Genomic DNA, 27,475 nt, shown 5'->3' on the forward strand with positions numbered 1-27,475 from the left:
AAGAGAACAGAAGATTACTGAATCTGTATTCATTTCAACACAATTTATTTACATATTCTCCATACACCTCATATTCCACGTGAAGCCTTGGCATCTACTATTGCATGTTGCTTTCAGTTCAGCACATCAACAGTCCTTTTTCTGTTCTCCCACACAGTATGTAGTTATCAGCTCCTCCTCCATCCAATCCGTCAATGCTGAGTGGCTCCCACGTCTGGCGTTTTAGTCGACCGGGCCCTGGAAGATGAGTTTGATGTGGCCCTGCTCCCCTGTCAGCCAGGTACCACAGAAGGGGCAGGCAGCATGGAAGGCATGGGTGCCGTGGGGTAATGGGATCTGGCTCCACCCCACAACAGTCTTTTCTGAGCATACATGGCCACAGGGGCAGAAAGCGTGAGTGGGTGGTCCAGCATCCAGGTACAATCCGCCCTCACACCCCAACCACAGCGGGACATAGGGGCCCACTCTCCGGCACATGGGGCACTCTCTCTCACCGGTACTGGCAGGTGCCGTGCCCCCTGGGCCAGCAGGCCCCTTCTCCTTGCGGTAGCCCCAATTGTGGTAGCCGTGTACGTGGCCGCAGTTGACATAGACCCATGGCTGCTTCTTGTCAACGATCTCTCGCTGGGCCAGGCTGGGAAAGGCCAGAGTGTTAAAGCCCACAGGGCACTGGGGCCGGGCAGCGTTCAGTTCCTGACGAAGAGACTCTAGCTGTTTGAGGGTGGGGGTGTGGCGCAATCCGGCAGGGGTCCTCCACAACAGGGTAGCCCCGCACAGATCGATCAGAGAACCGTCCTGCAGGGTGTTCGACTCATTTTCAACCTTTAGAAGAAAAGTAGCAGGAGAAAAACAAACAACAGAGAAAACATCATTATATTATTACCTAGTAACTCTCATTCCTGGACAGTATCTGCATTACATGAGCCAAGACTGTTGCTTTGTTCAAGGGCACACTGGAGGGTTTTGCAAGCAACTCTGCAATACTCCCCTTCTATACCACCACATGATGGCACTGTGAGCAACTACTCTGGGTACAGCGCCCTTCAGATTTGTATGACTTCACCCAAACTATAATGCATCATGTGTAAACAGTGGAGAAAAAATATTTGTTATATACAGCCTTAATAAGAACAGACAGTTTTGTTTCTATTAGTCAGATGATTATATATGGATAGTTATATGCCTAATAAACTTATCTCTGACTGGATGGTCCATCCTGTCAGACTGTGAGGCAAGCTGGGAGCTCATCAGTGTCTGTTGCAGCAAGTCTACAGGTTTGTGGATGACACAGTATTAAATAGGCTGACATCATCCCTCAGTTCTATGAACCAGTGTGCAGCGAATAACTGAAAGTTTCCAAAACAAAGGAAGCAGCAGTGAACCATAACAAGCACCATGGGTGTCCTGGTTTGAACATAAATGGTCAGGATGGCAGAGAAGTTTTCCCTTTTTCAGTTATAGGATGGTATACTGCAAATGTTTCAGACCTGAGTCTATATTCTAAGTCATGAGACAAACTGACCAAATCACTGTACCTGTACTGTGATCAGGAATCCTGACATAAATATACTAAGCCCAAATTAGCCTGTAGCTTGTGGTCTCTGGGGAATATAATGCTGTAAGTGTCACAGTGATGTTGATGTATGATGCGTCACATATAATTTCTCATCATTTGATACTGTTGTGGGCGGCTGTTGCTCAGGTGGTAGAGTGGTTGATCTCCTGCCCTGGCTGCATGCTGCAAGACACTTAATCCTAAATTGTCCCAACTGTTCCTTCCTGAGTCACTCACAGATATTGGTTGAGATATGAAGGCAATAGACTATAATACCACCGATGACCACTTGAAGGTAGCTCCAAAGTGAGTGAGTTAACATGTTTACAGCCCTCTTAAACACTGTTTTGGACTCTATTAGTAATTTATGGGGCTTTCTTACCATGTAAATAGCTGTGATGAGCTACTCTAAACCTCAACCTGTGATATTATTTTCCATCAGTCCTCTTGAGCTCACCAGTTTCCCTCTCTGCTGTGCGCTTCGGGTCTCCCTCAGGGCAAATACGTTGCCACAGACTGAGATTTCCCTCCATACACCCGGAGCCGGCTCAGACACAAACTCTCCTGCCGGATGCATCACCAGCACGCCATTGGTAGTCAGGCCATCCATCAAGCCATCCGATGTCCTCCATTTGGCAGCCCGCTCCTGAGAGACACACCCACAGAACAGGCAGAGGTTAGCGGAATGATGAGGAGGCTCAGAGGGATGATAGTGGAGGTGGATGTCAGAGGTGGCTGAAAAACAGCCAGCGTTGCTTTTCTCTGCTGCTATATTTAGCTCAGTACAAGATGACTACTGTACAGACTAATGCACAGATATGCACCCATGCCTAAGAATAAACCCCTCTCTGAGAGCAAATACATACAAGTCATGGAGTGAAACAGCACATTTCTGGCTTTAAAAGGCTTTTAAAATCACAAGACACGCCACAGTTTGCTGCTGTGGAGAACAGACGAAAGAATTACTTGTGTGCACCAACCAAAAGTACATCACTTAAAGGTAGGGTATGAGATTTTGAAAAATCAGTGAGTCAGCCAGATTTTGAAAGTAAACACACGCCCCTTTCTCTCGGAGCTCACCCCGAAGCCACGACTCCCAATCACATGGACGCGCATTACCTGAAGACGAGCTGCGGTCTGTGACTTTGGCCATCATGCACGTACCTCTCTGGTGTGCGCCTCACAGGAAGAGAGTGACAACCAGCCAATACTCCGCGCAGGGGTGCCTCGCAGGATTGGCTGATGTTTTTAGCGTTTTATAGCTTCCACAGATAATTAATATTCTTCGTTTTAAAGCGAATCTGCCGAACTAATTGGTTGCTTTGTAAAGAGATTCGGATTGTACAGAGAAGTTACACTAATTTAACAAAAAGTGCATCAGAATGAAATCTCCTACCCTACCTTTAAAGGAAAATGTCATATATTAAATATAAATAAATAATCCACTATCGAGAAATCTAGTTTAGTAATAACATTTCAACATTATAAATTGTCTATAATAACTGTAGACATGTAAACAGCTGACTGTTTTTGTTTTGCTTATTACTTAGCTTTATGCAAAAGAATTATTAGCATGACTGGAAAATTACAACTAATGGAAAAAAAATTGCTATAGTTTAATAAATATCAAATTTGCATGTGAAATATGTCTTCCTTTCATAATTAGGAGGTAGAGATTTTTTTGTATCAGTCTTATTTAATTATTAAAATGTGATTTTGTCAAAACATTGTAAGTATGTAAGTAGCCTATGTAGTAGGTAGCAGAGTGGTATTCGGGGTCAGGGGTGGTCTAAATTATTTTTAACTAACCTATTAGTAAACTCAAATTACAGATTTAGATGCAGCCACATACACTTTTAGACTTATTGTGTTTGTTTTTTTGGCAAAATTCATAACAGATACTGTTAGTCAATAATGTCATGGCTTACTAAACAACATCAAAAGCAAATTGTTGTTGGAAACTTCTTTCACTTATCTTGAGTGATGCTAGCTTAGCAATTTTTATTAGCATTAACAAAAAAGTAGTAACTAAGGCAACAAAAACAAGACAGAGACAGAGAGTGAGTAGAGAGAGTAATGTAAGTAAAATTGAAATTCCAGGTATACTGTTGCTGGGCATGTTAGGCCTTATTTGCATCACAACTATCATTCTGATGTAAACCACAAAGTCTGGACATGATTAAAAGGGCAGTATATGTTCCACATAAATGTAGTTCTGATGACTGTGAGGGTTATACAAGCCTTTGTTGTGATGTGTGTGTGTGTGTGTGTGAGATGCTGACGTTATCTCTCTGACTGTTGGCCTAGTTGTCGGGGGTCCTGATGACACATAGGATGAAGTCATGCTGTCATGAGAGAGGTTATTATTGGTTTGCATGGCTTTGTGCAGCAAGATGTCACGTTTTAGGCCGCCTCATCCCAACAGCTAGAGCTCCTGCTGGTTCCTGAGCAAGCACATCTGAAAATACAACAATCTGCTGATTGTGGAGTTGCCATTACAGTACAGATATTAATATCTAGTTAGCTACTTTGAAAAAATATACAAAATACCAATTTTAAATTTTAACACTCTCCCTCTTTAAACATTTAACTGCAAAGTGTAAGTTAAGTGCAATTAAACTAGCATTTAGAGTCCATATTGTGCATGTTCTCTGTGCAGTCATTTGTTTCAAGAAACAGCTCAGCTGATTGACAATTTAGCCATTTTTAGTAGTTGCTGTCAGATGCATTGGTGCTGAAAAGCCTTGTATATTCATAAATCAACGTGAACAGATAACCTGTCCAGGCTGCACCCCGCCTTTCACCCTTTCAGCCTCCCTAAAATAATCCAAAGCCCCCCTATAATTTGGGGCGATATTTTATTTATTAGGGCCCGAGCACCGAGTGGCGCGTCGACTGTCGATCCTTCGCCGTGAGATTAGGTTTGAGTATTTAATGACCTTAACGACCTTTAATGATCATGAAAATTCATACACACGTTCACGGGGGAGTGTCCTAGCAACTGATGGGGGTCTCGTAAGTGGGTGGGGCAAATTGGCTCAATGGCGCCCCTTTGAATTTTTTAAACACCCCTCTCCATAGGGGTTTTTTTGGAGTAGGAAGACAAAAATCGGCACACACACAGAACACGTCCAGACGCTCATAAATGTCTCTTGCACCATTGATCTAGACCACACAGGAAGTCAGCCATTTTGATTTTGGCGGTCAAATTTCAGCGATTTCCACCTTTGGTATGCGGACGAACTCCTCCTAGGGATTTCAACCGATTGACTTCATATTCGGTCGCTGTCACCTAGAGACCATGCTGATCAAAAGTTATCAAAAGCTTTTCTCTAAGTAAAGGGCGTGGCCACTGTGGCGTCACTTCGCCATTCATACACGAACAGCTCTCTCTCCTACATACTTGTTCCAAACGGCTTCAAACTTTCTGCACGTGGTCAGAGCCCCTCCCTGAACGTCTCTATGTCATCATGATCTGTGCCGCTCATGGCGCTCCCTTGTGGTGGAGACAGGAAGTGCCATGTTCTACACTGACACCGTTTAATCCTTCCCTGTCATTACACAGCCAAACCAAATGAGGATCACAGATTTGAAGTCCTAAAGAGACACCTTTGTGGTTTCCTGTATCAGGCTGCCCGTGGCGGTGGTGACTGTCGAACCTTCGCCATGAAACATCAACTGCTTATAACTTCGCCGTGCATCGTCCTAACGTCATCAAATTTTTTTCATGTCATAACGGTCCATCCCCCGACACGTCTGCATGCTCATGAGTCACCTGCACAGCGCCACCTACTGGAAACCGGAAGTAACTGCTTCTTGACAATTTTCATGTATAAATCAAATGTTTTTTGAGGTTTGATGCACAGACAGGACGGCGTGACGGGGAGGGGGCGGTCGCGCGGAGTGTGAGGGCCTGATCATCGCTGCTTGCAGCTTTAATTAGGGCCCGAGCACCGAGTGGTGCGAAGGCCCTATTGTAATTGCTGGTATTATTATTGTTATTATTTGTCCTCCCAAACAAACACACTTTTCGCCCCTTTGCCATGCACGAAAACTCACCAAACTTTGCACACTCATCAGGGGTGGGGAAAAATTTGATATTTTGTGGTCGCTGCAAATGGGCGGGGCAAAATGGCTCTACAGCGCCCCCTTGAAATTTTCAAAACACCCCTTGCATTTGGCTTAGTTTGGAGTAGGTGCACGAAAATCGGTACACGTTTATCATAGCAAGACGCACCAAAAAGTCTCTTGACACCATGACCTTAACCCAACAGGAAGTCTCTACACATCTCTGCTTCTGTTTGCCGGCTTTTTCCCACCGCTGGCAAAATCGCCGCAGCTCGTGGGGGGAGCGGGGGTGGGAAGGGACGGCGTGACGGGGAGGGGGCGGTCGCGCGGAGTGTGAGGGCCCGATCATCGTTGCTTGCAGCTTTAATAATAATTATTTTTTGTGTAAGGTTTTAAAATGGGGAGTATTTGTTCTGTCCGACATACAATAAACATTGTTTACAAACATACTTCTGTTATGGAGTATATAGTAGGCTCCGTTCACTGATGAGTGATGTAACCACACATGTCTCTAACAGCTTTAGACAGTAACATACAAGCAGAAGCAGCACATGAGAGCCAAAGTACTTTTATGACTAACAACCACACACACACACACACACACAGTGGAAAACACTGCTCCATGTCTCCTCCAGCCAGGTCACATGCACCAACACCCAGCCTCACAGCTATGATGTCACATGTGGGTGGTACAACCAGTGTCCCTGCAGTCGCTCTCACCACGGTCGCCATGGTTACCACTTCACCAAGAGAAGCCTGACAGAACACTCACCCCCAGGAAGATGTTCTTGGAAGAGTCAAAGCCGGCTGCGTAGATGCGGGCTGTGTAGGGGGCGCTGCGTTCGCACATGATGCGGCAGGCGTAGCGAGAGATGGTGCTCTGGGCTGACTGGCCTCCGCCTCCACCCTCTCCTGCCACAACGCCGCCCTGACCACCGCCACTGCCTGCTGTGTCCGTCACCACGAAGTCAATCATGCTCTCTGTGGACCGACCAATCTGAGAAAACCAAGAGAGAACACATATCATCATACAAAACCAACAGTCAAGAAACCATAGTTCTACTGTGCATTTGTCAGAGGAGTGGGTGGCATGGTGTGTGCCGAGTATGTCAGCCAAGTGTTCCTGTCACACAGAAGAAGCTAGAAAATAAGGACTATTGTACATTCTCTCAGTTAAGTTCATTTTGGCAGTACGTGTGATGTTGATTAGTAGTTGTGGTTCACTGAATTAAAAAGCGACAAAACAGACCTACTAATCTGATTAACACATTACCCAAGAAGGGCCACCACAAGCTGCTGAAGACATTTGAAAGCCTATATGCATGATTTTTGTCATGATCTCTGGTAATGTGACCTGATCCTTTAAACTCCAGATTTTCTCTGCGCTCAGTGAGAGGCGTGTGTGTTGCAGATCTTACAGGTTCAGCGACTGTTTGGCAGAATATTAAAAAACCGATTCAGATTTTGTATGTCAATACATCACAAGGTATACAATAACTGTGACTGATCTAAACCCATGCCAAAAATGATCCATTTTGTGTAATTGTGCAATCACAACTGAAATCCACAGACTCCATGTTTGACTGGGTTTTTTCTTTTCAGTTAACAGCACATTTTCATGACCTGTTTATCATTTTCCCCGCTGATTGTGCTGTTTCAGTTGATTCATCTACACTCAGTCATAGAACTAAAATGTTGATTTGGCATTTATGTATCGTGTGTGTGTGTGTGTGTATACTTTTTGAGGGTTAAGACTTGGTTTTACAGTACAGATTAGTCAGGTTTAGGTTAAGGTAAGGAGCTGGAGAATGCATTTGGGCAATTAATGTCCTCAGAAAGATGGCTGTACAAGTTGTGTTGTGCGTGTGCGCATGTGTGCAGACACTGACCTGAAACATGTCTGTGTTGGTGTCATGGGTGTACTCCACAATGACAGAGTGGCTCCGTGACAGTGTGTAGGAGATGCTGTGCTGGCTTTTGTTGCTGAGTGCCTGCCAATGCAAAATACATTATCCAGGTCAAATAGCAAAGGAGAGCTCAAGGTTCTGGCCTCCAGGAAAATCTACCTGGAGGACATTTCCTGCTGTGGAGGAACAACCATGCCTGTCATTTATATGAGTGCCAGCTATCATTTCATTAGATGACTTGTGCAGTACCACAGCTATACAGCATAGTTCAGTATACTATACACACTTTATATTTGGGCAGAATCCATGGTTTCTTAAACAACACATCTGCACTTACAGTATAGAAAGGGGACTTCTTACCTTTGACACCAGAGGAGTTGAGACATTGTGGATGACATCAGGTTTGACCCCATTGGCTTTGGGTCTCTTGTAAAGGGCCAGGCGACTTCTTCTGCGACCTTTGTCCCCATTGGCCAGCGACCCATTGTGTCTGTGAGGCAAGAGTAAGGGGAAAAAGGGGAAAATTTAATTGGCTGCTTATAACTTTTTTTTTTGGTACAGAATAAGAGTACAAATGTATTTTTTATGGATACACTTAAACAACCTGGTCCCTGGCCATTTTTAGGCATTTAAAATGTAGCCTAGTAACTATAGAGCTGGTGGTATATTTGATTTAGCAGTTAAGCTAGCAGCACTGAAATAAACATTCCACATGTTTTGAATTACATAGTATATGAGTAAAAGGGTCCCCATATTGAACCTTATGTAACACCACACACTGCCACTCCTGAATCCTTCAATATTGACAAATTGAATATGATTATAAGTGCTGACAATAAAACTAAACTTAAAGAGCAATATACTAATATACAGCAATAAACAGGTATGCTGTGTTTGCATTTCTGCTGTAATGTATTTCATGTATGAGAGCTGGAACAATAAATGTCTGACTGTGACAGAACCAGACATTTGTATGTGTGCAGGATTTGTGTGTGTGCACATACACATGTCTGATCATGGTGGCAATGGAATATGATTTGACCCTGAATTTAGATCCAATAGATCCCATGGATTTATTTCAGATTGCCTGAATTGTCCAGCCTAAGAAGCCATGATTTGTCCACTTCACGTTGCATTGATAATGAACAACACACACTCCAATCATGCTATGCCGGCCACTGAGAAACTATGATTAGATGGAGGTTGTAAAATGTCGGGGGCAGGTAACCTCCACCCCTCCTTGCAGTAATCACCCTAACAGAGAACCAAGCCGTTCTCATCATCCGTCAGACCACACGGATCAATAGGATGAAGAGTGGAAGCATACATCTCTGCCTTTGCCTGTGGGAGCCATTAGCTTTTCCTTCCTCATGTGTAGCCTACACAGTGTCTGTGTGTGTGTGTGTGTTTGGTGTTAGCTGTGAAGGTTAAGATGAAAGTCTGTGAATTACATCATGCATGTATGGTTGCATGGTGAATTATATATACTATACAACCCCCTGAAAAAATATACATTTGGCCTTTTGAGGTTTTTAAAAATCCAGATCAAAGCTGATAGAAGTTGTTGAATAATTCATATATGTGCTGCATACTATACATGAACATACATCCAGGACAAAAATAGCAAGACTGCTATACTTTAAGATTGAAATAACATAAATCTCCTGAGCAACAGGCATTCAAATCTATACTTCCATCCATCTGTTTTCTTAACCTGCTTAACTACAGGGTTATGGTTGCAGTAGACTGGAGACTTAACCAGGACTCCAGTCTATAGGAGGGCTAACATAGAGAGACTAACAACCGGTCCAGCAGTAAGGTCAGATTACCCCAGGTGCTGCACACCTATCTGAGGATAGGATAAATGGATGATATAATTCATAAATTCACATGCTGATTACAAACTGCTAAGTAGCGGAAGGATACATGTACTTTCAAACACTTTCTCACTGTTTTTGTCAGAATTTTGGCTCTTATCTGCTAAGTTTGTACATAACCTCGTTTCGGATTTCTTTACAGATAGTGTAACAGTGAAAATTTAAGGTAAACTTGGGTTCTTGCACACGTGCATATGCAAATACTTCTCTTTTGAGTCAACAGAGATCCAAAGGAACATACACTACCGTTCAAAAATTTGGGGTCAATTGGAAATGTCTTTATTAAAAAAAATAAATAAATAAATTTTTCAATGAAGATAACAATAAAGTAATCAGACAGACAGTCTAGACATTGTTAATGTGGTAAATGACTATTCTAGTTAGCTGATTTTAATGGAATATATACAAAGGTATACAGAGGCCTTTTTCCAGCAACCATCACTCCTATGTTATAATGGTACATTGTGTTAGCTAATCATGTTAAAAAGGCTAATTGATGATTAGAAAACTCCTGTGAAATGTTAGCACAGCTGAACTGTTATGCTGATCAGAGAAGCTATAGAACTGGCCTGGTGACCCCAAACTTTTGAATGGTAGTGTATATTTGTAGTATCTCACTTTAGTATCTCGATTTTAATATCTCACCCCAAAACGATGAGCTCTCCGTACTTGACGGGCTCCTTGTCCTCAGGGAAGACTCCGTCGTGGGATTGTGAGCTTGAGCCCAGAGGAGGCGAGGGCTGGCTCTTGTTGCAGGACGGGCGCAGCTCCAGAGATGGGGGGGGACACAGCGCCTCTGAGCTACCCTCCAAAACCATACCCACCTGCCACAACTGGGGCTCACTGCTGAGGAGGGGGTGAGAAAACACAGTGTGAGTGATAAAGACAATTATGTATCATTGCAAAGCAATTTAGTTCCCACTGACCCTCACTAACACAGCATCGTGGCAGCAGGTTTCCTTTAAAAATGTGCTAAATGTTCCTGTAGTTTTTTAATGCCTAACTCTGACCAGAGGTGAAAACAAATGTTTGCTGCAAGTGAAAATTAATCTTTAAAAATAAAAAGAGTGGCAGACATATTTATGTTGTAATAAGTGGCTTCAGAAGTAGTTACTGTACACAGAATGTTGTATACATATCTCTTTGAATCTCACTACTGCAAATTGTTTCCTTATGTTTTATTTCTGCCTAATATTTCTTAGAATACTGTGGATAAATGAAGTTAAAATGTGAGGTAAACTGGTAAATGAGCATTAAATTAGAGACAATTTGAGTAAAAATAATAAATAGTGATAATAATTGTATACATAGGTAAATAAGGGCAACATAAAATGCAAAATATGCATTAAATAAAGGAAATTAGAGTAAAATATAAGTAAAATGTTGGTAAATGTAAGGGCAATAAGAGTAATATGTGCATGTTATGTGGATAACATTAATTACAATACAGTGTTCGTGAAATGTATAGGACGTGGGCAAATGAACTGCACAATTTCAGTAAAACTGTGGATAAAGATGTGAGTACAATGGGCACAGTATAGTTATACAAAAAGAGACACAATTTAACATGCAGAAAATCCAGTATTGAACAAGAACAAGGTGAACATGCAGTGCTGTACAAGAGTTTAGATATTCATATTCTTGTTTTATAACCCAGTACCCTCAGGGGGTATCTTGATTGGCCAGTCATAAAGACAACTGCAGCCATTAGAAGAACAAGGAGTCCTGTAACAGATGGTCTGACCTCCCATAGAGATCTGAGCTAAACACATGGAGTCCAATTTATTGTGTAATACGTTCTAAACCATTCATTTCATTTTGTAGGTATTATATTATTGGGAATATACCTTGTCAATACAGCAAATGAAACTGACAGAGAAAGGAGACAGGTCAAGCACTTTCAAAAGAAGTCTCAGCAGCTGGTTGAATCAACCATCTGTCAGTCATGGCCTATCACAAGCTAACTTCAACCACTCATATATTGCACCAACATTAGACACAACAAGACAGAGAGAAGCTTTGGCTGCTAACAAGCAGCAGTCACCAAGTTGATTAAACAATTTCTGCAATAGTTAGGTCCTGCTATTCTCAACACAGGCTGTTGTCAAACCTAAAACTTAGCAATGACTGCCAGTACTATATTATAGTACTTATTGTTCTCACATGACAGACATGACTGAACCATGGCTTGAAGCCTGCGAGATGGATTCATGTACCGGTAAGTCTGATTTCACAAACCCTGCATCAATCCACCTGTCTGAGATTTTTGCTTGACCACCTTACATCTCACTCACAGCAGAGCAGTAAACACTGTGACCCTTCAGTTCATCAGGATCATGCCCAAGACTTTAAGTGGTCTACACTGGCCTACCATGAAGGAACAATAAAAGTAACATGAATGCTGTCAGTCCAGAACTATTGTATTGTAAATTTGGCTAATGTCTGTAAAAGGGATGGATCAGACTAATTGGCTGAGATAAAAGTGTAGAAATTTACTTGATACATCTCAGTTGGATGTTAAAAAAACCTCACAGCCCCAGCAGGACAGTGAACGTCATTCTCTGTCTCCAGTGAAGACAACATGCTGAAGACCTTCCAGTGAACACATGCTGAAGACCTCTGCTCTGCGGAGTACATAAAAAACTTTACACAGAGCAAACTAGCAGATATGCACTGTAAAAAAATCTGTGTTGGTTTTACAGTTAATGAATTGCTAGAATAATTCTGAATAATTCTGTCAAATACAATTAGCTTTACAAACTTTACAGACACTGCAAGTTTTTCTTATAAATATATAATCAGTTTTTTTTTGTTTGTTTGTTTTTTTTTAACCCAGTGTCTTTATAACTGCATTAGCATTAGCTACAGGTCACCTCTCTGTCCTATGATGGAATAGCACACATGGAAAGCTCAGGTAATGCTGGCTGTTGATGCTAGCCTGCTGTTAAATTAGGTATTTTTGCCTGCATGGATCTCACTGTGTATAAATAAATAGCATCCACCATTTCTCCCTTGATCTTCTCCAGCCTTTCACCCATGTCAAATTCTTCAAAAATAGCCATCAAATCTAATTCAGGCATAAATGGCTTAATGTGTGGATGGGTGGTCAGTTTGTGACTCTGCTCCTTTGGTAACTGTCATCCTCTTTAAGAGCACTGAAGTGCTTTCTGTTTGCTGACTCAGGGCCTTTGCTAAGCATCCAGCCTCTTTCTAATAGGATTGGATGGGCACAAGTGATCCAGATTTTTCCAGAAATGCAGACACCTGCATCTCTATTGACGCTTGAAGATGTGTGACATTTTACTATTGTGACATTTTACTTGTGTGACAGGTTCTATTTTATGACTGCTGGTGCTCTGAAGCAACTGGAAACAGGAGTCCCCCTTTAAAGGCTCTCACAGTTAACAACCAGATAACCATCAATTGACAAAGTGTCGTATTCTAGATTCTTAACAAAGCCCAGGAGGCATGTAACCTCTCCCTGTGCAGGTACACTATTACCGCCTTTCATACATCTCTACAAGAGGTTCATTACAATGGCGTTTCAGTGGTTTTAATTGCAGCCCTGTCAGGCATTAAAACACATTGGGCTCAACATACAATTTTCTGATAGAAATAAATAATACACCAACCAAATGACAAGCACTTGATTAACTGGCAACAGCACAGAGCGAATCTGAATAGAGCTAAAAAGAGTGGGATCATTTCTACCACATACAGCATGAGTCATCTGGATATTTTGACATTCGTTTTAAACAAGTCAAACAAAGCTAAGTCCCTGTGTCTGCACACACTTCTTAATGTGCAGGCCTATTATTAATCAAAAGTGGGCGAGATCACCTACACAGTGGAAAGTGAGAGGTACAAATGCATGACAAAGCCCTACAAGCTTTGTTCTCCCTTTGAGCAGATTAGATAATCATCCTGAGAATAATATGGACAACTACTACTCCAAGTTTGGACACTCCTGCTCCTGCTTCCTTTTCCATTATTATGCATCGGCATCATGGAAAAACTACGCAGCATCATCCACTACGCATTAACATCCCACACTAAATAATACTATTCATGAGTGAGCTGCACTGTCATTATTGGATGGGATTGATTTTGGCTAACGAGGAGGACACCTCTTCGAGATGACAACAGGCAGCAGGAAAAATGCTGTGTTGGCTGCAGGGATCTTCCACATTCCTTTTATCAGTTATAAAGGAAGGAAGTATTCTCACTCAGAAATGCATGAGCTGAATGCAGTTGTCAAATATGATGTAAATAATACAGTCATGAAGACAGCACAGTCAAGATAGCACAAATGAGCGCAATGGGTGACCTGCCATTCGCCTTTGTAGAGAACCTTAAAGGAATCGGAGTAGGACTCAAATGACTCAGGCTTTGACACAAGGACAAAAAAACCTGATCGGGACATCCCTACTCTAACAACTAATTTTTAACACGCAAACACAAAAAAAACTTGTTGGAGCATTGGATTGCTAGTTGGGATGGAAAGAAATGAATAGTGGGTTTGAATTTTGACATTAAAGTTTGAACAATTGTCCCATAGTTATACATTAGGCAATTATGTTTTAACAAATAGCTACAGGTAAACTTTTTTTTTTCAAATAGTTCAATTTGCTCTACTGAACATGGATGAATTCCCCTGAGGTGACCACGATGCAGCAGATCCTCTGAGAAGACTCAAAACAAAGAAATAAAGTCTCTTAATCTCTTAATGTAGTGATACAGTTCAAATGTTCACAGCTCTTTAGAATTGATCAAACAACAAGACATCAACACATCCTCTGGAATAATCAATACAATTGGCTGATAATTATGTCCTCCAGGTACAACCAGGCCATGCCAGAACGGCACATCATATGATGATGGGACACACGTCGGACTTGTTGCTTTATTTTTATGATGTGTTTCCAGTTTTCTTTTTACTTGTGGTTGAGGTTAGGCATTACAACATTAGATTAGATGATAGTTTGAGTAAAACATACAGACATTTATAAGGTTAAACAGATCTGCTGCTGCCAGATACATACACAGTGCTTGTTCCAAGGACTGGACATATTGATATTACGTTTTTCCTGCACCGTGTCTATCTGTATTAATATACAGAATAAAGAAATACAGCAGCAAATAAACATAAACAAGACAAGTGTAAACGGCCAAATACACACCTGAGCTGATTTTCACATAAAGAATAAACATAAACAAAACCAGATATAAACTAGCAGACAGCAGATATGAACAGAGAGGGAATGGGACATACAAATGTTGTGTTGACATTGCACACTGTCTGGCAGGTGTCTCTTTTACTACTACTTGTCTAATCAGTGAGAGAGGCTGACAGGAGGCAGGAATAAGGAGCAGGAAAAAGGCAGGTTACAGCGTAAGCCACCAATCCTGGACTAACACAGTACTAACACACACTAATTTGCATACAAGAAAGCCCTCAATAAAGATTCTAGACAGAGAGAGAGTGGACACAAGAAGGACTGTCACTTCTCAGCACTGAAGGAGTCATGAAGCAGGTAGAAAATGTGTCAAAGCCATGATTTACAGCTGTCAGCTAAAAAGACAGTGGAGAGAAACATGGCTGTCCTTTCCTTGAGGTAAATGTATCTAAGAACACCAACTGTCTTACATTTATAAGCTTGACATACGAGGGGGCTTTAAAAAGATCCATGGCTAAAAAATGATATGCAGGGATTTTGATCTCAATGCACCTGTATGCTATCACACTAAAGTGCCATAACATGTTCTAACATGAACCCTTAAATGCATCATAACTTAAACCATTTTCCCAACTGTCCTTAATCATTTGAATGTAGACATTTTGTCTTCTGTAAGTCTTGGATGCATCATACTTTATATATTTATATGCGGAATTTACTATAAAGCACCTTGGAGTAATTGTGATTGCTAATGACTATGTAAATATATTTAAATTTAATTTAAAATAAGCTTAGTGTCCTTATTTTTTTCTTTAATAAAAGAAATAAAAAGGGGTGGTCATGTTGTAATTGTGGTCATTCTGCATTCAGGCCATGCAGTATAGTAAATCACAGCCTGTTAGAAGAACATGAAAATTGGCTGTATTTTTAGAATTTCAAATTAATAATGTGTGCATCTAGTGCTCGCAACAACACGTACAACAAAAACGCACACTTGGTCAATGATGAGTGACATCGTAGGGGTACATGCAAAGTGCTGGACTTTCACTCAGGGTTTGCATCCACCTGACAACACAATCTGTTTTGTTATCACTTGCTGTAAACTTTGTTGCTTATGGTTTTTTTTAATTTTTTTTTATCACGGTTGGAGTTACTTAAAAACAACTACTGGTTAAGGTTTGGTATTAAATATAGGGTAAGGTGTTAGGTCAGATCGTCTTAGTTGCCATCTTAGGCTACCATCACAACAAGTCCCCGTCCCCATGAACACATAGCGATACACAGAGAACTACAAACACAGGTTCTATTCTAAAGCACTGAAATATCCACCACATGTTTTACTGGTGAGGATGGGCTACATATTGATGTAATGTATGTCAAATGTGTTGTTGAAGGTGACACTTGTCACCATGGAAACTGAAACGAATGAATGTGAAAGCGACAGGCCATGAGGTAAAAGAACACTGAAGAACACCCCTGGGGGCGGGGGCAGCAGGAATCACACGGAGGCCTACACCACCATATGTGCCACCCTGTATAATATGTGATTGTTTCTTGAGTAGGACAAATTAATATGCTGGTCATGTGTGAGGATGAGCCAGAAAACAATGCTTGGAGCTGGCTCCTATATGCAGGGTTTTAGTGAGTAGATGAAATATAAAATATGTATGAAGGAGACAGTCAAAGAGGTCAAAGAGCAGATTAAAGAATGCTGGGCAAATTACTAGAAATGGTTTTCAATATTGGGAGGATTTGTGGCATCATTACAGCAAAGGTTAACAAATAACTCACTACATACACTCACCAATGTTTCTCACTGCACTGTAAGTGATCAAACTGAGCTGAATTACCATAAGGATAATCATAACAAGCAAAGGAGGCATGACTGCCACAGTTAGGGAGGAGGGGGAGGATGAATGTCGGAGGTGGAAGTGAGAGAGAGAGAGAAAGAGGAACACGAAGAGGGGGAGGAGGAGGCTTGAAGGGCAGGGAAAGGTGAGGGAAGGAAATGAAAGGGGGCACATGTGAGATGCTGCTGTTCTCCCAGAAAATAAAACACAGCAACGGATCTGTGTGGATGATGAAAGGAGGAGAGAAATGAGGAAGAAGAGAGTGAGGAGGAGGGAGTGTGTTTTGTTATATGTGTCAGCAAGCGCATGCGCGGAAGAGGTGGGCTTTTGGCAGGGTGATGGATTGCCTGTTCTGTGCCACGCATTTTCTAATCAACCCACAGCCACATCCTGGGGGTGGAGAGAGAGAGAGAGAGAGGGAGAGAGAGAGGGAGAGAGAGAGAGACGGAGGTGAAACAAAGAAAAAACTGTCTGACAAAGGAAAACAAAGGAATGAGAGAATAATAGAGAGAAACAGATAAATGGAATGCAATCCATAGGAGCAGAGTGGAGTGACTGGAGGGTCCGTGGAGAGAGCGACAGTGCTCTGATTAAGCACACACTCACACAGTATTACACAACTTCCCCAGTATAACAACACAACTTCATTATGATAATATGTCTGTTATAACATCTTACCATCTGACCACAACAATAAATGGTTGCTATAGAACAGAATAAGGAATAAAAGGAAAAGGAAAAAAAATCAATGGTTCTATTACATTGGTGAGCTATTAAACAGAGGCCCAGAGTTGAGGATGCAGCAATATCAGGAATCAGAATCACAATACTATTATCATCACACAGGCTGTAAACAAGGTTTTGTTACTCGGCTGAAGCTGTGGTGGTAGGATATTTGCTGCTGCCTCCCTGTGTCCCCTGTATGTTTACAGCTGAGCCATAGGTGGTTTAGACCAATCAGCGCCCTGTGAGGAAGTCCCTGGCTGTTATGGGTGTGTTTGCTGTTAGAGTGAGAACAGCAAGAGTCAACCGTTTGTTTATATGTTTATGTGTCTAGTTGTTGTTTGATATATGATCAATCTAACAGGACTATTGCAATGCAATATGAAATTGCCATCCTCCAAAGACTGCTTTCAGAACGTATACTCTCTCCACCTGGTCTAATAGAAAATGGGTCACAGATGATCCAGTGAATCCAAAGCCATCAAATCTGGCAGAGAAATGTTCTGTCCCTGTCCCTCATTGTCTTAGGTGTGCTAAAAAACAGCAGCCTCTCCCACAGCAGCTTGACAGCCTTACAAATACAAAGCCTCAATATCGCATTCGCCCCCTAGTGGCTTGCCGCTGTATAGCGTCTATCAACACTGAAAAAGGCTACAAAATGAAAATGAAAATCAAGGAAAATTAATACATTAATCAAATAATAATATATTATAACATTATTATTATTATTATTTACTACAGCATCTTACCCTCATAGTAGTCGATGACCCCTGAAATGAAATAGAGTGTAAGAAAAGCCAGCATTAGTTTGGAAAGCAAACAACAATAACAGGGTTTCCTGCAGCACTTAGGCTATATCATGTGGTTGTAGTTCAGTAGATCCTTGGCCCCATATGTCTCCATAGAAAAGCTGAAAATCTAGTAGCCAAGTGTGCTGGAAATGGTACCTCGAAAAGTATTTACATTTCCATTTATAATGTACAACCAAGACAGCTAGTGACTTAGCTAACTATACAGGCCAGTCCGAACTATCAAAAGCCTATTCACAAAGGCGCCAGAAAATACCTTACACATGTAAATATATAAAGAATGATTCATCAGCAGAGAAGTGCTGGAATGCTGGCTGCGGTTCACTTAATGTTTTTTTTTTTTATATATATAATCACAGTTTATATTCACGCATTCATTTATTTATTTTTTGGGAGACTTCATTGTCACAATGGTTAATATCATCAAGCATATGGTTATTTTCAGTCTTTCTTGTGGTAGTTCTTTTTAAAGATTTCACATATGAGGAAAAACTATATAAATACTATCATTGCTTTTGATATTAGAGCTTCATTCTGTTTCTCTTGTGCTTCTTTTTCTGGTTTCCCTCGCCTTCGCTCGCTGCATTCACTCTATATCCGCCCACTGCAGGGGCAGGACGAGTCTCTCTGTGTGTGTCTGTGTGTGTGGGAAAGAAAGAGAGACAGAAAGGAAGAGTCAAATTTGGCTCTTCCAGAAACAAATGAAGAGAGAGCTAAATATACCCTCCAGTGACAAATGAACTCTGCTGTGAATTATGACTTCATGACAAAACTCATCACACCATTTCACTTCTACAACCTGTTTAAATAAAGATTTTCTACTTCTGTCCTCACATGTATTTTGGTCACTAGAGCTGTGGTTAATAAGCCTTAATTTAATGAAGGGCCTATTTTTTTTAACTTTGTATTTTAAACTGTGCATACACAGAGGCTATGTTATGTTTTCATATTTAAAGCATGAGAGTGAGCCAAGGAGCATGTCTGATCCACATTATGTAACACTTCATACTGTACAAATCCTACAAGCCAGTGTTATGAACAGTTACCCTCCCCCGCTATCAAACCCAGCTTCTGCTCTCTCCAATTCTTTCACTCTTCTCTTTCTGCTTACATTGGTTCCATTCATCCTTTTCATAATATCCATCCTGACTTTTTGTTTATTAGAATTTATGGACCTTTAGAAGATTACATCATTATCCTACATAGCTTAAAAAACATCAACGCAGCACAGCATGGCAGCAACTCAACTGTCATGATCCATAGTTTTAGTTGGCTTTGTTCCTATTTTATTTTGATAATGTCTATTGTCTTGGCTGTTATTGTTTGCTGTAAAATTGCTGTAAAAACTCTCTTGTACTTCAGCTTGTATTTTGGAGGTTCCCTTTGCTTGTCTGTATGTTAAATCACATACTTCTACATTTCACTTTTAGTACTAACCTATACTGAACTTAAAAAGTATGTTGAATGTCAAAACTAATCTTAACATCAGAAAACAAAACAGCTCACAGTGTCAGGGGAACCCTACTTCATTCTGAGCAGCTGTCAATCATTAAAACACAAATAAGTTGTCATGTAAAAATATCCAGTGGTTAAAATTATTATAAGACAATTTGATGGGTGTTTACATACTAATAAATAATCACCTTCTGTCACGACCTGGTGTTTATTTATGGTTTTGTTTTCCTCGTTTTGGGTTTTTAGTTTAATCTGTGCTTAGTTATTGTTATTTTCCTGTAGTCCTGGTGTTTTGTTTCCCTGGGTTTGTGTTAGTTGTCTAGTCTTGTCTTGTGTTTCCTGTTTTACTTTGGTAGCCCTGTCCTCCCTGTGTCTTGTCTTGTGTTTTACTTCCTGTGTTTTCCCTCCTTGTTGATTACCAGCCCTGCCCTCATGTGTGTCACCTGTGTCTCGTTGTCTTCCCTGGTCCCTGTGTATTTAGTCTTTGTCTTCCCTGCACTCTCTGCCAGTTTGTCTCGTCGTCACCCAAGGGGATTGTGTTTTGGTCTCGTCTTTCATTTTGTCATGCCATGCTACGCTACGCCACGTGATCCAGGTTTTGTCATGTTTTTGATCCTGTTCTCCTAGTTAATTGTTTTGTTCTCGCCTCACCTAGTTTTGCCACAAATAGTGTGAGTTTTAGTTTGCTTTGTTTGCCCTCCTGGCACAAAATAAAGACTGCCTTTTGACTTTACACCGCTCTGCTCTCTGCAACTGTGTCCTCCCACACCACAAACCCTGACACCTTCAGCATGTTTAGCTTACTGACATATACACAAGAAGTGCACAAAGAGTTCAACTAAACCACATGTAGCCACAAATACTTGACATACATTAGGTGTATTTGAACTGTCAGTGTGGGATTCTGCCATTGACGGGAGACAAGTTTTGATTTCTGTAATTGAAATGGAGGTTTTGTGTGTCTCTTTACATTATGACAGTAAGTGTTCATATCATTGCACAACTCCCCAAAGAAGGCGAAATAGTTTCAGCAGAGGTCTTAACCAACACATGCTGACAACAAATACAAATATCAGCTACCTCATACTACTTAACAGCTTGCTAAAAACTCAATTCGCACTGGTTCAAATGGATCAGCGCATCCACACCAGGAAAATGTAACATGAGGATGACATTTCAGTCAATTAAAATGGAACTTCTCTACTTTTTTAACTTCTCTAGTCACATCACCATTGTTTATGGTTCAGGGCATGGTGAACGGTTTTCCTTGCTAAATGTGTTAAACGTTGAATTGTGAATTTAACTAACTCCAACCCTGCCAGTACCTATGTCCATCCCCAACCCTATACCTCCTGCGGACCTTTGTGGCTGTGTTGGTCCTATGATTAAATTGGGCACTGGACATTGGATGTTAGCTTAAACCACCTTTGATATCGACCAAAGGTAGCACTTATTCCAGAGGACATGTTGAATAATTGATAATTTGAGCAAAATGCACTAATGTTGAAATGAATGTGAAAGTAAAAAAATACTGTATTCATAAAAATGAGTTTATATAATAAATTTGACCATCCAGTCATTACATAAAGTGCATGCCACAGAGTAATCTGCTTGGCATGCTAATGTTTAGCTTTGTGCAAGTGGTCAAGACAGCATTCCTGAACATTGCAATAATATCCTGCATAATCAATAAACTTAACATACATTATATAATTAAGTTAGTTTCTCTCTTATTATACACCCATCTAGCAGTACACAATGCTGATGTATCGGTGTGTGCTGCTGTGCTGTGATAGAGTATGTGTCCTGCAATTCTGTCTGCTCCTAAATAGCCCTGCTGTCTGAGATGTAGCACGACAATGGAAAAAGAGCAAGAAACACTCAAAGGAGAAGCACTTGTAGCTCTCACCAGGCCTATCTAAATATTAAAGAAGCCAGATCACATGATCCTGTTTGCACAAAGGCCTGCCCCAGAGCAAGAGATGAAACTGAGAGGGAATGTTTAACACTCTCACCTTTGTTCTCACCATTAAGCACTGTAGCTGCACTTGCACTTTACAACAGCATTGACAAAAGACTCAAAGAGCTGACACAAAGCCAGAACACCAGCCACTTCCTGAAGGTCACACTCAGGGGTTTCACACTGACTCTAGGTTTTCTCTTACAGCAGAGCATATGTGTGTGTGTGTGTGTGAGACAGGGCGCAGCAATGCCAAGTGGGAATCACGATACTCGGCTTTACTTTATCATGGTGGCCAAAACTTGGTAAGGCTCAGCTGTTATAGTCAGGTGCTGAAATCTACAAATCACAGCTCAGTAAAAAGGGCTGTGTTACGCCATATGGTTACATCATGCTTGTTGCTATGCAACATTAAGTATGACTGCTACTGTTCTAGTAAACAGCTTCAAAGCATCATAGTGTGTAATTCTGGTTACTAGAAATAAATCAGTAGCTTTGAACCATGTGATTGTGGGCATAACAGTGTCTCCACCGTTAAGACAAATAAAGCTGACTTTTATTGCCAGTTGTGATTTCATCCACCCAGCAGGGTTACAAAGCGGTCACTACTACTGATGCTGTTCTGTACACACCTGTGCAGTGTTTAACATGACATTTTCCTGAATTTATATTTACATTTACATGCAGTGCACTATGGGAATTATCATAAAGTCAAAAAGTGGACAAACTGGACACCCCTAATCTTTAGCGGTTGCTATTTTAGCTACATAGCTGAAGGGGAGGGGCCAGTTTTCCAACGTAAAACAGGGGTTCAGAGGAAGCTCTTTTTCAACTGTAATTGATGCATCATAAATATAAATGTGAAGAAGCCATTTGTATGTTAATTTGGTTAATTTAGCAGCCAATCATTATTGATTACTGCAAAATACAGCAGCTTAGCCTGGAAGATTAGCTACTATATCAATATCAGTCAAGATTTTGTAATACTTCAGTTTGAATTAATGCAAGTTTAAAACATCCAGTTGCTAATAACTTAAGCTAATAGCTTATGTAGGTCTCTTACTACTTGCTACAGGTCTCAGTGCTTTACTTGAGCCTAACAGCTGACACATCAGCAAACTTCTGTATCCTCAGTAAAACACTTGAACTGGCTTTACAATAAAATGGATTTGAAGTACCAAACTAAAGAAACACTTCACCTGATGTTTGTGTTATTTTAAACCTCCTCTTCCTGTTATTGCAGGATCACCTCCTCTCAGTTTGACCCTCCAACTTGGTAAGAGCCTGACAGGTGGGCTGATACTGTGTTACACCATCTTACTGACACACACGCACACAAGCACACACACACACACAATAAAACTCTGGTTTGAAGCTGCACTTTTGGAGATTGTGATCATTCTCAGTTACTAGCTTATTGGTAAAGCAACAAAACCTCTAAATCACACTGAGCAAAGCTCCATTTCAAAGGTTTGTATTAAAAGAAGTAGGGATACATGTGATTTTAGGCCAACATGCTACAACTTATGAAAATGAAATGTAAATACTCACAACATAAGCAAACTGTAAGGCACTGCAAACAGCATAAACGACAATGGAAATATTCCAAACAGTGGGACTATCAGATTATTTGCATTGGCAGGCTAATAATATGCTAAGGCTAAGGATTAATGTGATGAGGATGTTAAAATATGATGACAGAAAGACTTGTGTGTACCAGCCATTTCCATCGGCTCCTCTCCTTGTTGCATCACAATGTTAATTTGTTTGTGTTTTGTCTATTTGCATGTGTTGCAGGACATTGTGTGCTCTCAGCCACCACACGGATGGAAGATCTAAAATTAAATGGGGTCACCGATATCAGGAATGCAAACACACAAGCATATACAGAGGCACTGCAAGCAGCACAATGTTCTTCCATTGTCAGAATTTGTCAGTTTGAATTTGCATGCATTGCAACAATACTCTGAGCAGAATGTCAGTGTGTGTGTCAGTAAGTGTCGAGATCTCTCAGCCACAGTACATACAGGCTCAGATTATTACATTATTTTGTAAAACCTCCAGGGATTGTAATGGATGGATTTGTATGTCAGCAGAGCTGTGTGCTGCATCTTATAATAACGCAATGCAAATAATCACACAAGCAAAAAATAGAGGCCCTGCTGTCAGCATAAACAAGGATACTGTTTCCAGAAGAGTTCATCTGTCAGATTATTGGAATTAGGAGGCTAATAATAAACTAACAGCTAAGTAATAATGCAACCAGATTATTTCAAAATCAGTCACACAATAAGCAATGACAAACATGTCAACAAGCCTGGTCCATCACTTTTTGGGGTCCCCTGAAAACATTTCTTTTCTGTCCCGCAGATTATTTGATCTTTTGTTTTGTTGGCATGTTCCTTCTTATTACTTTAGCATTAGCATTAAAAATGATAAAAAATCTGACATTAACACATCCCATGTGTTCATGTCACTTATTCTATTTTCAAATTGCTATGTACCCGTACCTGTGGCTGATGTGTCTGTCTTGACTCCTTCATAAAGGATAAACTGCAGTGCTGAACTGTGCCATGTGTTTTTACACATACACATCCAGCAGCAGCCTGATTCAAGCATCACCGCTGCATGTGAGTAAACTCACGTCACTCAAGTCATTTCCCAGCAAGCCACAAATATGACTCATTACTCAGCAAACTACAGTACTGTTGGGTTGTGAATAACATGGAATCTACTACTTTTTTTCCCCCACTGTGAGCCATTTTGGGCTCTCCTCATCATCCTCCTCCTCTTCGTCTCCTGGAAGCATCTAGAAGCTGGGGAAATATTACAGGGAACTATTAATGCGCCAGAAAGGCTTGATTTGTTATTCAAACATGGCCTCTTATTATTCCTGCTCTGAGTGTGCAGATTGCAGAGGATTGCGTTTTCCCAGGGCCACGCTGTGATGTGGTAACCTGATCTGATTCGGCCTTATAAACAGGTTACACGTGAGGCACAAGAGAGAAGAAGATGCAAAATCTGTATCTGTTTCCTTCTTTGTGCTGCAGTTGTTTTGACATAAACAGCGTATTGTGAGCGCGCAGGCTGGGTTTTTACACAGGGGGATTCCACCGCACAGACAACACGCTACATGTAACGCGCACACACACCCTCTTTACGCACATTATACCTGCTTCACACACACATACAGCAGCAGCAGCGATGTATCCTGGAGGTAAATAAAAAGGCAAACTCCTCAGAGAGCCCTGCCTCACATCACTTACCAATCTAATTACCTCATAAAGACTCACGTCAGCGCGAATAAAGGCGATAAAGTCAACATTCCACAAATAAAAACGTGACTTCAGCCTCCACCAGCTCCTCAGCAAAGAGGCAGAGCAAACAGCGGAGCAGCTGGCGCCTCCTGCCATCTGCTCCGCTGTGGATGCTGTAATAAGACAGGTTGATGGAAGAGATGAGATAAACAGGCCCGTACCCGCTGATGTTTGCCAATGGAGGTCCGGGACCGGCTCCGATCTGTATGTACGCAAAAAATCCTCCTTTCAGATGGGAGTGTGTGCGTGCGTGCTTTTGTGTGTCTGCACGCCCGCGGGTTCCGTCAGTCCCCGTACAGCCTGGGAAGCGTAGAGAAAAGAAGCGAAGAAGAAGAGGAAGAAAGAGGAGCGCTGAGCATCAGCATCGCCTCTCCTCCCTTTACGTTACACCGGAGACTGAGACACGTTCATTCCTCCCGGATATAGCAGCAGACAGCCCGGTGTCACGCCTACGTCTCTCTCTCTCTCTCTCTGAATTCAACACAAAAGAGCTAGAAACAAGCAAACAAACACTGTTGAAAAAAAAACTGTACTCGGAATTGATTGTATTTATTTATGGAAATAATCAAATGTTCAGACCTCTGAGTTGATTTGAATGTATTGTCCTGTCATGTTATGGATATTAATAAATAATAACACAGAATACAGGTCTGTCAAATTGTACAGGTTGGTACATTGTTTTTTATTCTACATTTTATTAGGCTTATTTTAACGGCTGGGAAAGTTTTCTCTACTTAGGTTCCAAAACACTGTGTTCACCAGGGAGCATCGATAAGAACGCTGGAGATGTAATCAATTGCCTCTTTATTAACAATGCTGTACCTTGTTGTGTGGTTTTCTACAATCAATTAAAAAAGCAAAAACAACAACATCAACATAAATTTACAGTTCTCCAAAGGGAAGATGACTGCTAGACGCAATAGTCTATTATCTATTATTGTTATTATTATCTATTATCTGGTCATGTACCATTAAACAGTATTAAACATGGATCACATAATAAACCAAATTAAACATCTGGACTATGTTAAATACAAACTGCAAACTTAGGTTATAATTACGCACACAATCACAACAGAAATGTCTCTTCCACCGGCCTCTGCCTCCACATACTCCTCGCAGCGCACTCTGCTTAAACTGGATCCATACTCCACAAGAACAGAGAACTCCCTCCCCCCTGCAGAAGTTACGCCCACAAAATGACGTCATTTTCTCTCGGACCGCCCGTTGTGCAGCACTCTCGGACACATGGCCCGGGCAGAACTTTTTCTCTCAAGGCTGTGCGTCAACCTTGCTGTGGTTGGTCACTATTTATTCTGGGCGTGATAAATGTGGTGAAGCGCAATTCAGGTGCAGAACATACAGACAGAAGGAGGAAGTACAACGACGATGGACAGTTTAGATGAGCAGCTGGCAAACAGCTCCTGGAAGGAGAAACACTGCGCACAGAGGAGAGTGTCTGTCCAAAAGGTGGTGATAAAAATTAATCCCAGTATTGATCATGGCGTTACACCGGCTTGACTCGCACATTAAACACCGGGAGACAGGACGTATTATTGCAGACAGTCATCCACACGTTCACAGAATTAAACTCACACAGACCAGAGGTCTGCTACAGTCAGCTACACTGATCTTCTATCTATTGTCATGTTATACGTCCTCTTCCCTGAGCATTATCAGCTTGTTCGGCCAGGTAACCACAACTGTGCTCTCATCTTGCAATACAATTGCATTGTCAACCTTTTGTGTGTGCTGAGTAGGAGGGCCGTATGCACACACTTCTTGCAAAGTATGGTACCTCCGTGCCGAAACAAACTATTTTTTTTACTATTACCACCCGTAGAGCGAGTTCTCTGTTCTCGTGGAGTATGGAACTTAGTCCAAACTGGGCAGAAGATCTAGATGAACTGCACATGTTGTCAAACACTTGAATAGGATGCCCCATCATCTTCTCATGAGGACAACCAACCTTTACAATAAATGGTGGTAGACCTGCCAGACTTGGTATGGCTGGGGCGGCTCTCCACCTCTGACAATCAGGGCAAAGTCGTTGGTGTTTCTTTACTGCTTTGCAGAATCCAATACTTGCGCCGTAGCTCTGCAAACAGGCATTCTGCACCTGGGTGATTAAGGGCCTTATCTGTGTCGTGAATGATGAGCTGTGTCACTTTATATGTATGTATGCAGTATGCAGGTCTTGAGACCTGCAAAGAGAGAGAGTGAGAGCGGGGCACAGAACTACGAGGAAGACAGTAAACACGGATTATGAGACGATATTACCAATATGAGCCAGACTAAGGAGAGTAGAGGAGAGGTCAGAGGGTGAGGGGGAAACTGCTCAATGGGTCATGTTTGTACCCCCCGACAACGTAGGCCTAGAGAGAGGTCAGAGGCCGGACTGCAGGTCAGCATGGGTGTTGAGACCTGTAAAGAGACAGAGAGAGAGCGAGAGCGAGGCACAGAACTACGAGGAAGACAGTAAACACAGACTATGAGACGATATTACCCAGTATGAGCCAGACTGGTGAGTATAGGAGAGGTCAGAGGGTGAGGGGGAAACTGCTCAGAGGATCATGTTTGTGCCCCCCGACAACATAGGCCTAGAGCAGCATAGCTGTGCTACACACTAGGTCTAAGGCTAACTGTACGCCTTACTAAACAGAAAAGTTTTAAGTCTAGTCTTAAAGGTGGAGGCAGTGTCTGCCTCTCGGACCCAGATTGGTAACTGGTTCCATAATAGTGGTGCCTGATAGCTGAAAGCTCGTCCTCCCATTCTA

The 27,475-nt window shown here is 41.5% G+C and overlaps 1 protein-coding gene across 3 annotated transcripts; it reads right to left on the minus strand.

Moving 5' to 3' along the window:
• Positions 1-22: 22 nt before the first annotated feature.
• On the minus strand, positions 23-25,080 carry peli3 (pellino E3 ubiquitin protein ligase family member 3). Of its 3 annotated transcripts, none has more exons than XM_028429658.1 (7): positions 24,860-25,080; positions 10,053-10,250; positions 7,891-8,020; positions 7,513-7,614; positions 6,396-6,620; positions 2,013-2,201; positions 23-822 (listed from the first exon to the last, which is right to left on the minus strand). In XM_028429658.1, the coding sequence occupies exons 2-7, from the start codon at positions 10,223-10,225 to the stop codon at positions 223-225; spliced, it is 1,419 nt and encodes a 472-aa protein (XP_028285459.1). In that variant the 5' UTR covers positions 10,226-10,250; positions 24,860-25,080; the 3' UTR covers positions 23-222. The 3 variants fall into 3 exon arrangements, with proteins under 3 accessions (XP_028285459.1, XP_028285458.1, XP_028285456.1); XM_028429657.1 differs by having other exon boundaries at positions 10,053-10,253; XM_028429655.1 differs by lacking the exon at positions 24,860-25,080 and adding an exon at positions 24,660-24,811 and having other exon boundaries at positions 10,053-10,253.
• Between the last annotated feature and the right edge of the window lie 2,395 nt (positions 25,081-27,475).

Source organism: Parambassis ranga, chromosome 18 (assembly GCF_900634625.1).
Source record: "Parambassis ranga chromosome 18, fParRan2.1, whole genome shotgun sequence".
In the NCBI taxonomy this organism is placed as follows: domain Eukaryota; kingdom Metazoa; phylum Chordata; class Actinopteri; family Ambassidae; genus Parambassis; species Parambassis ranga.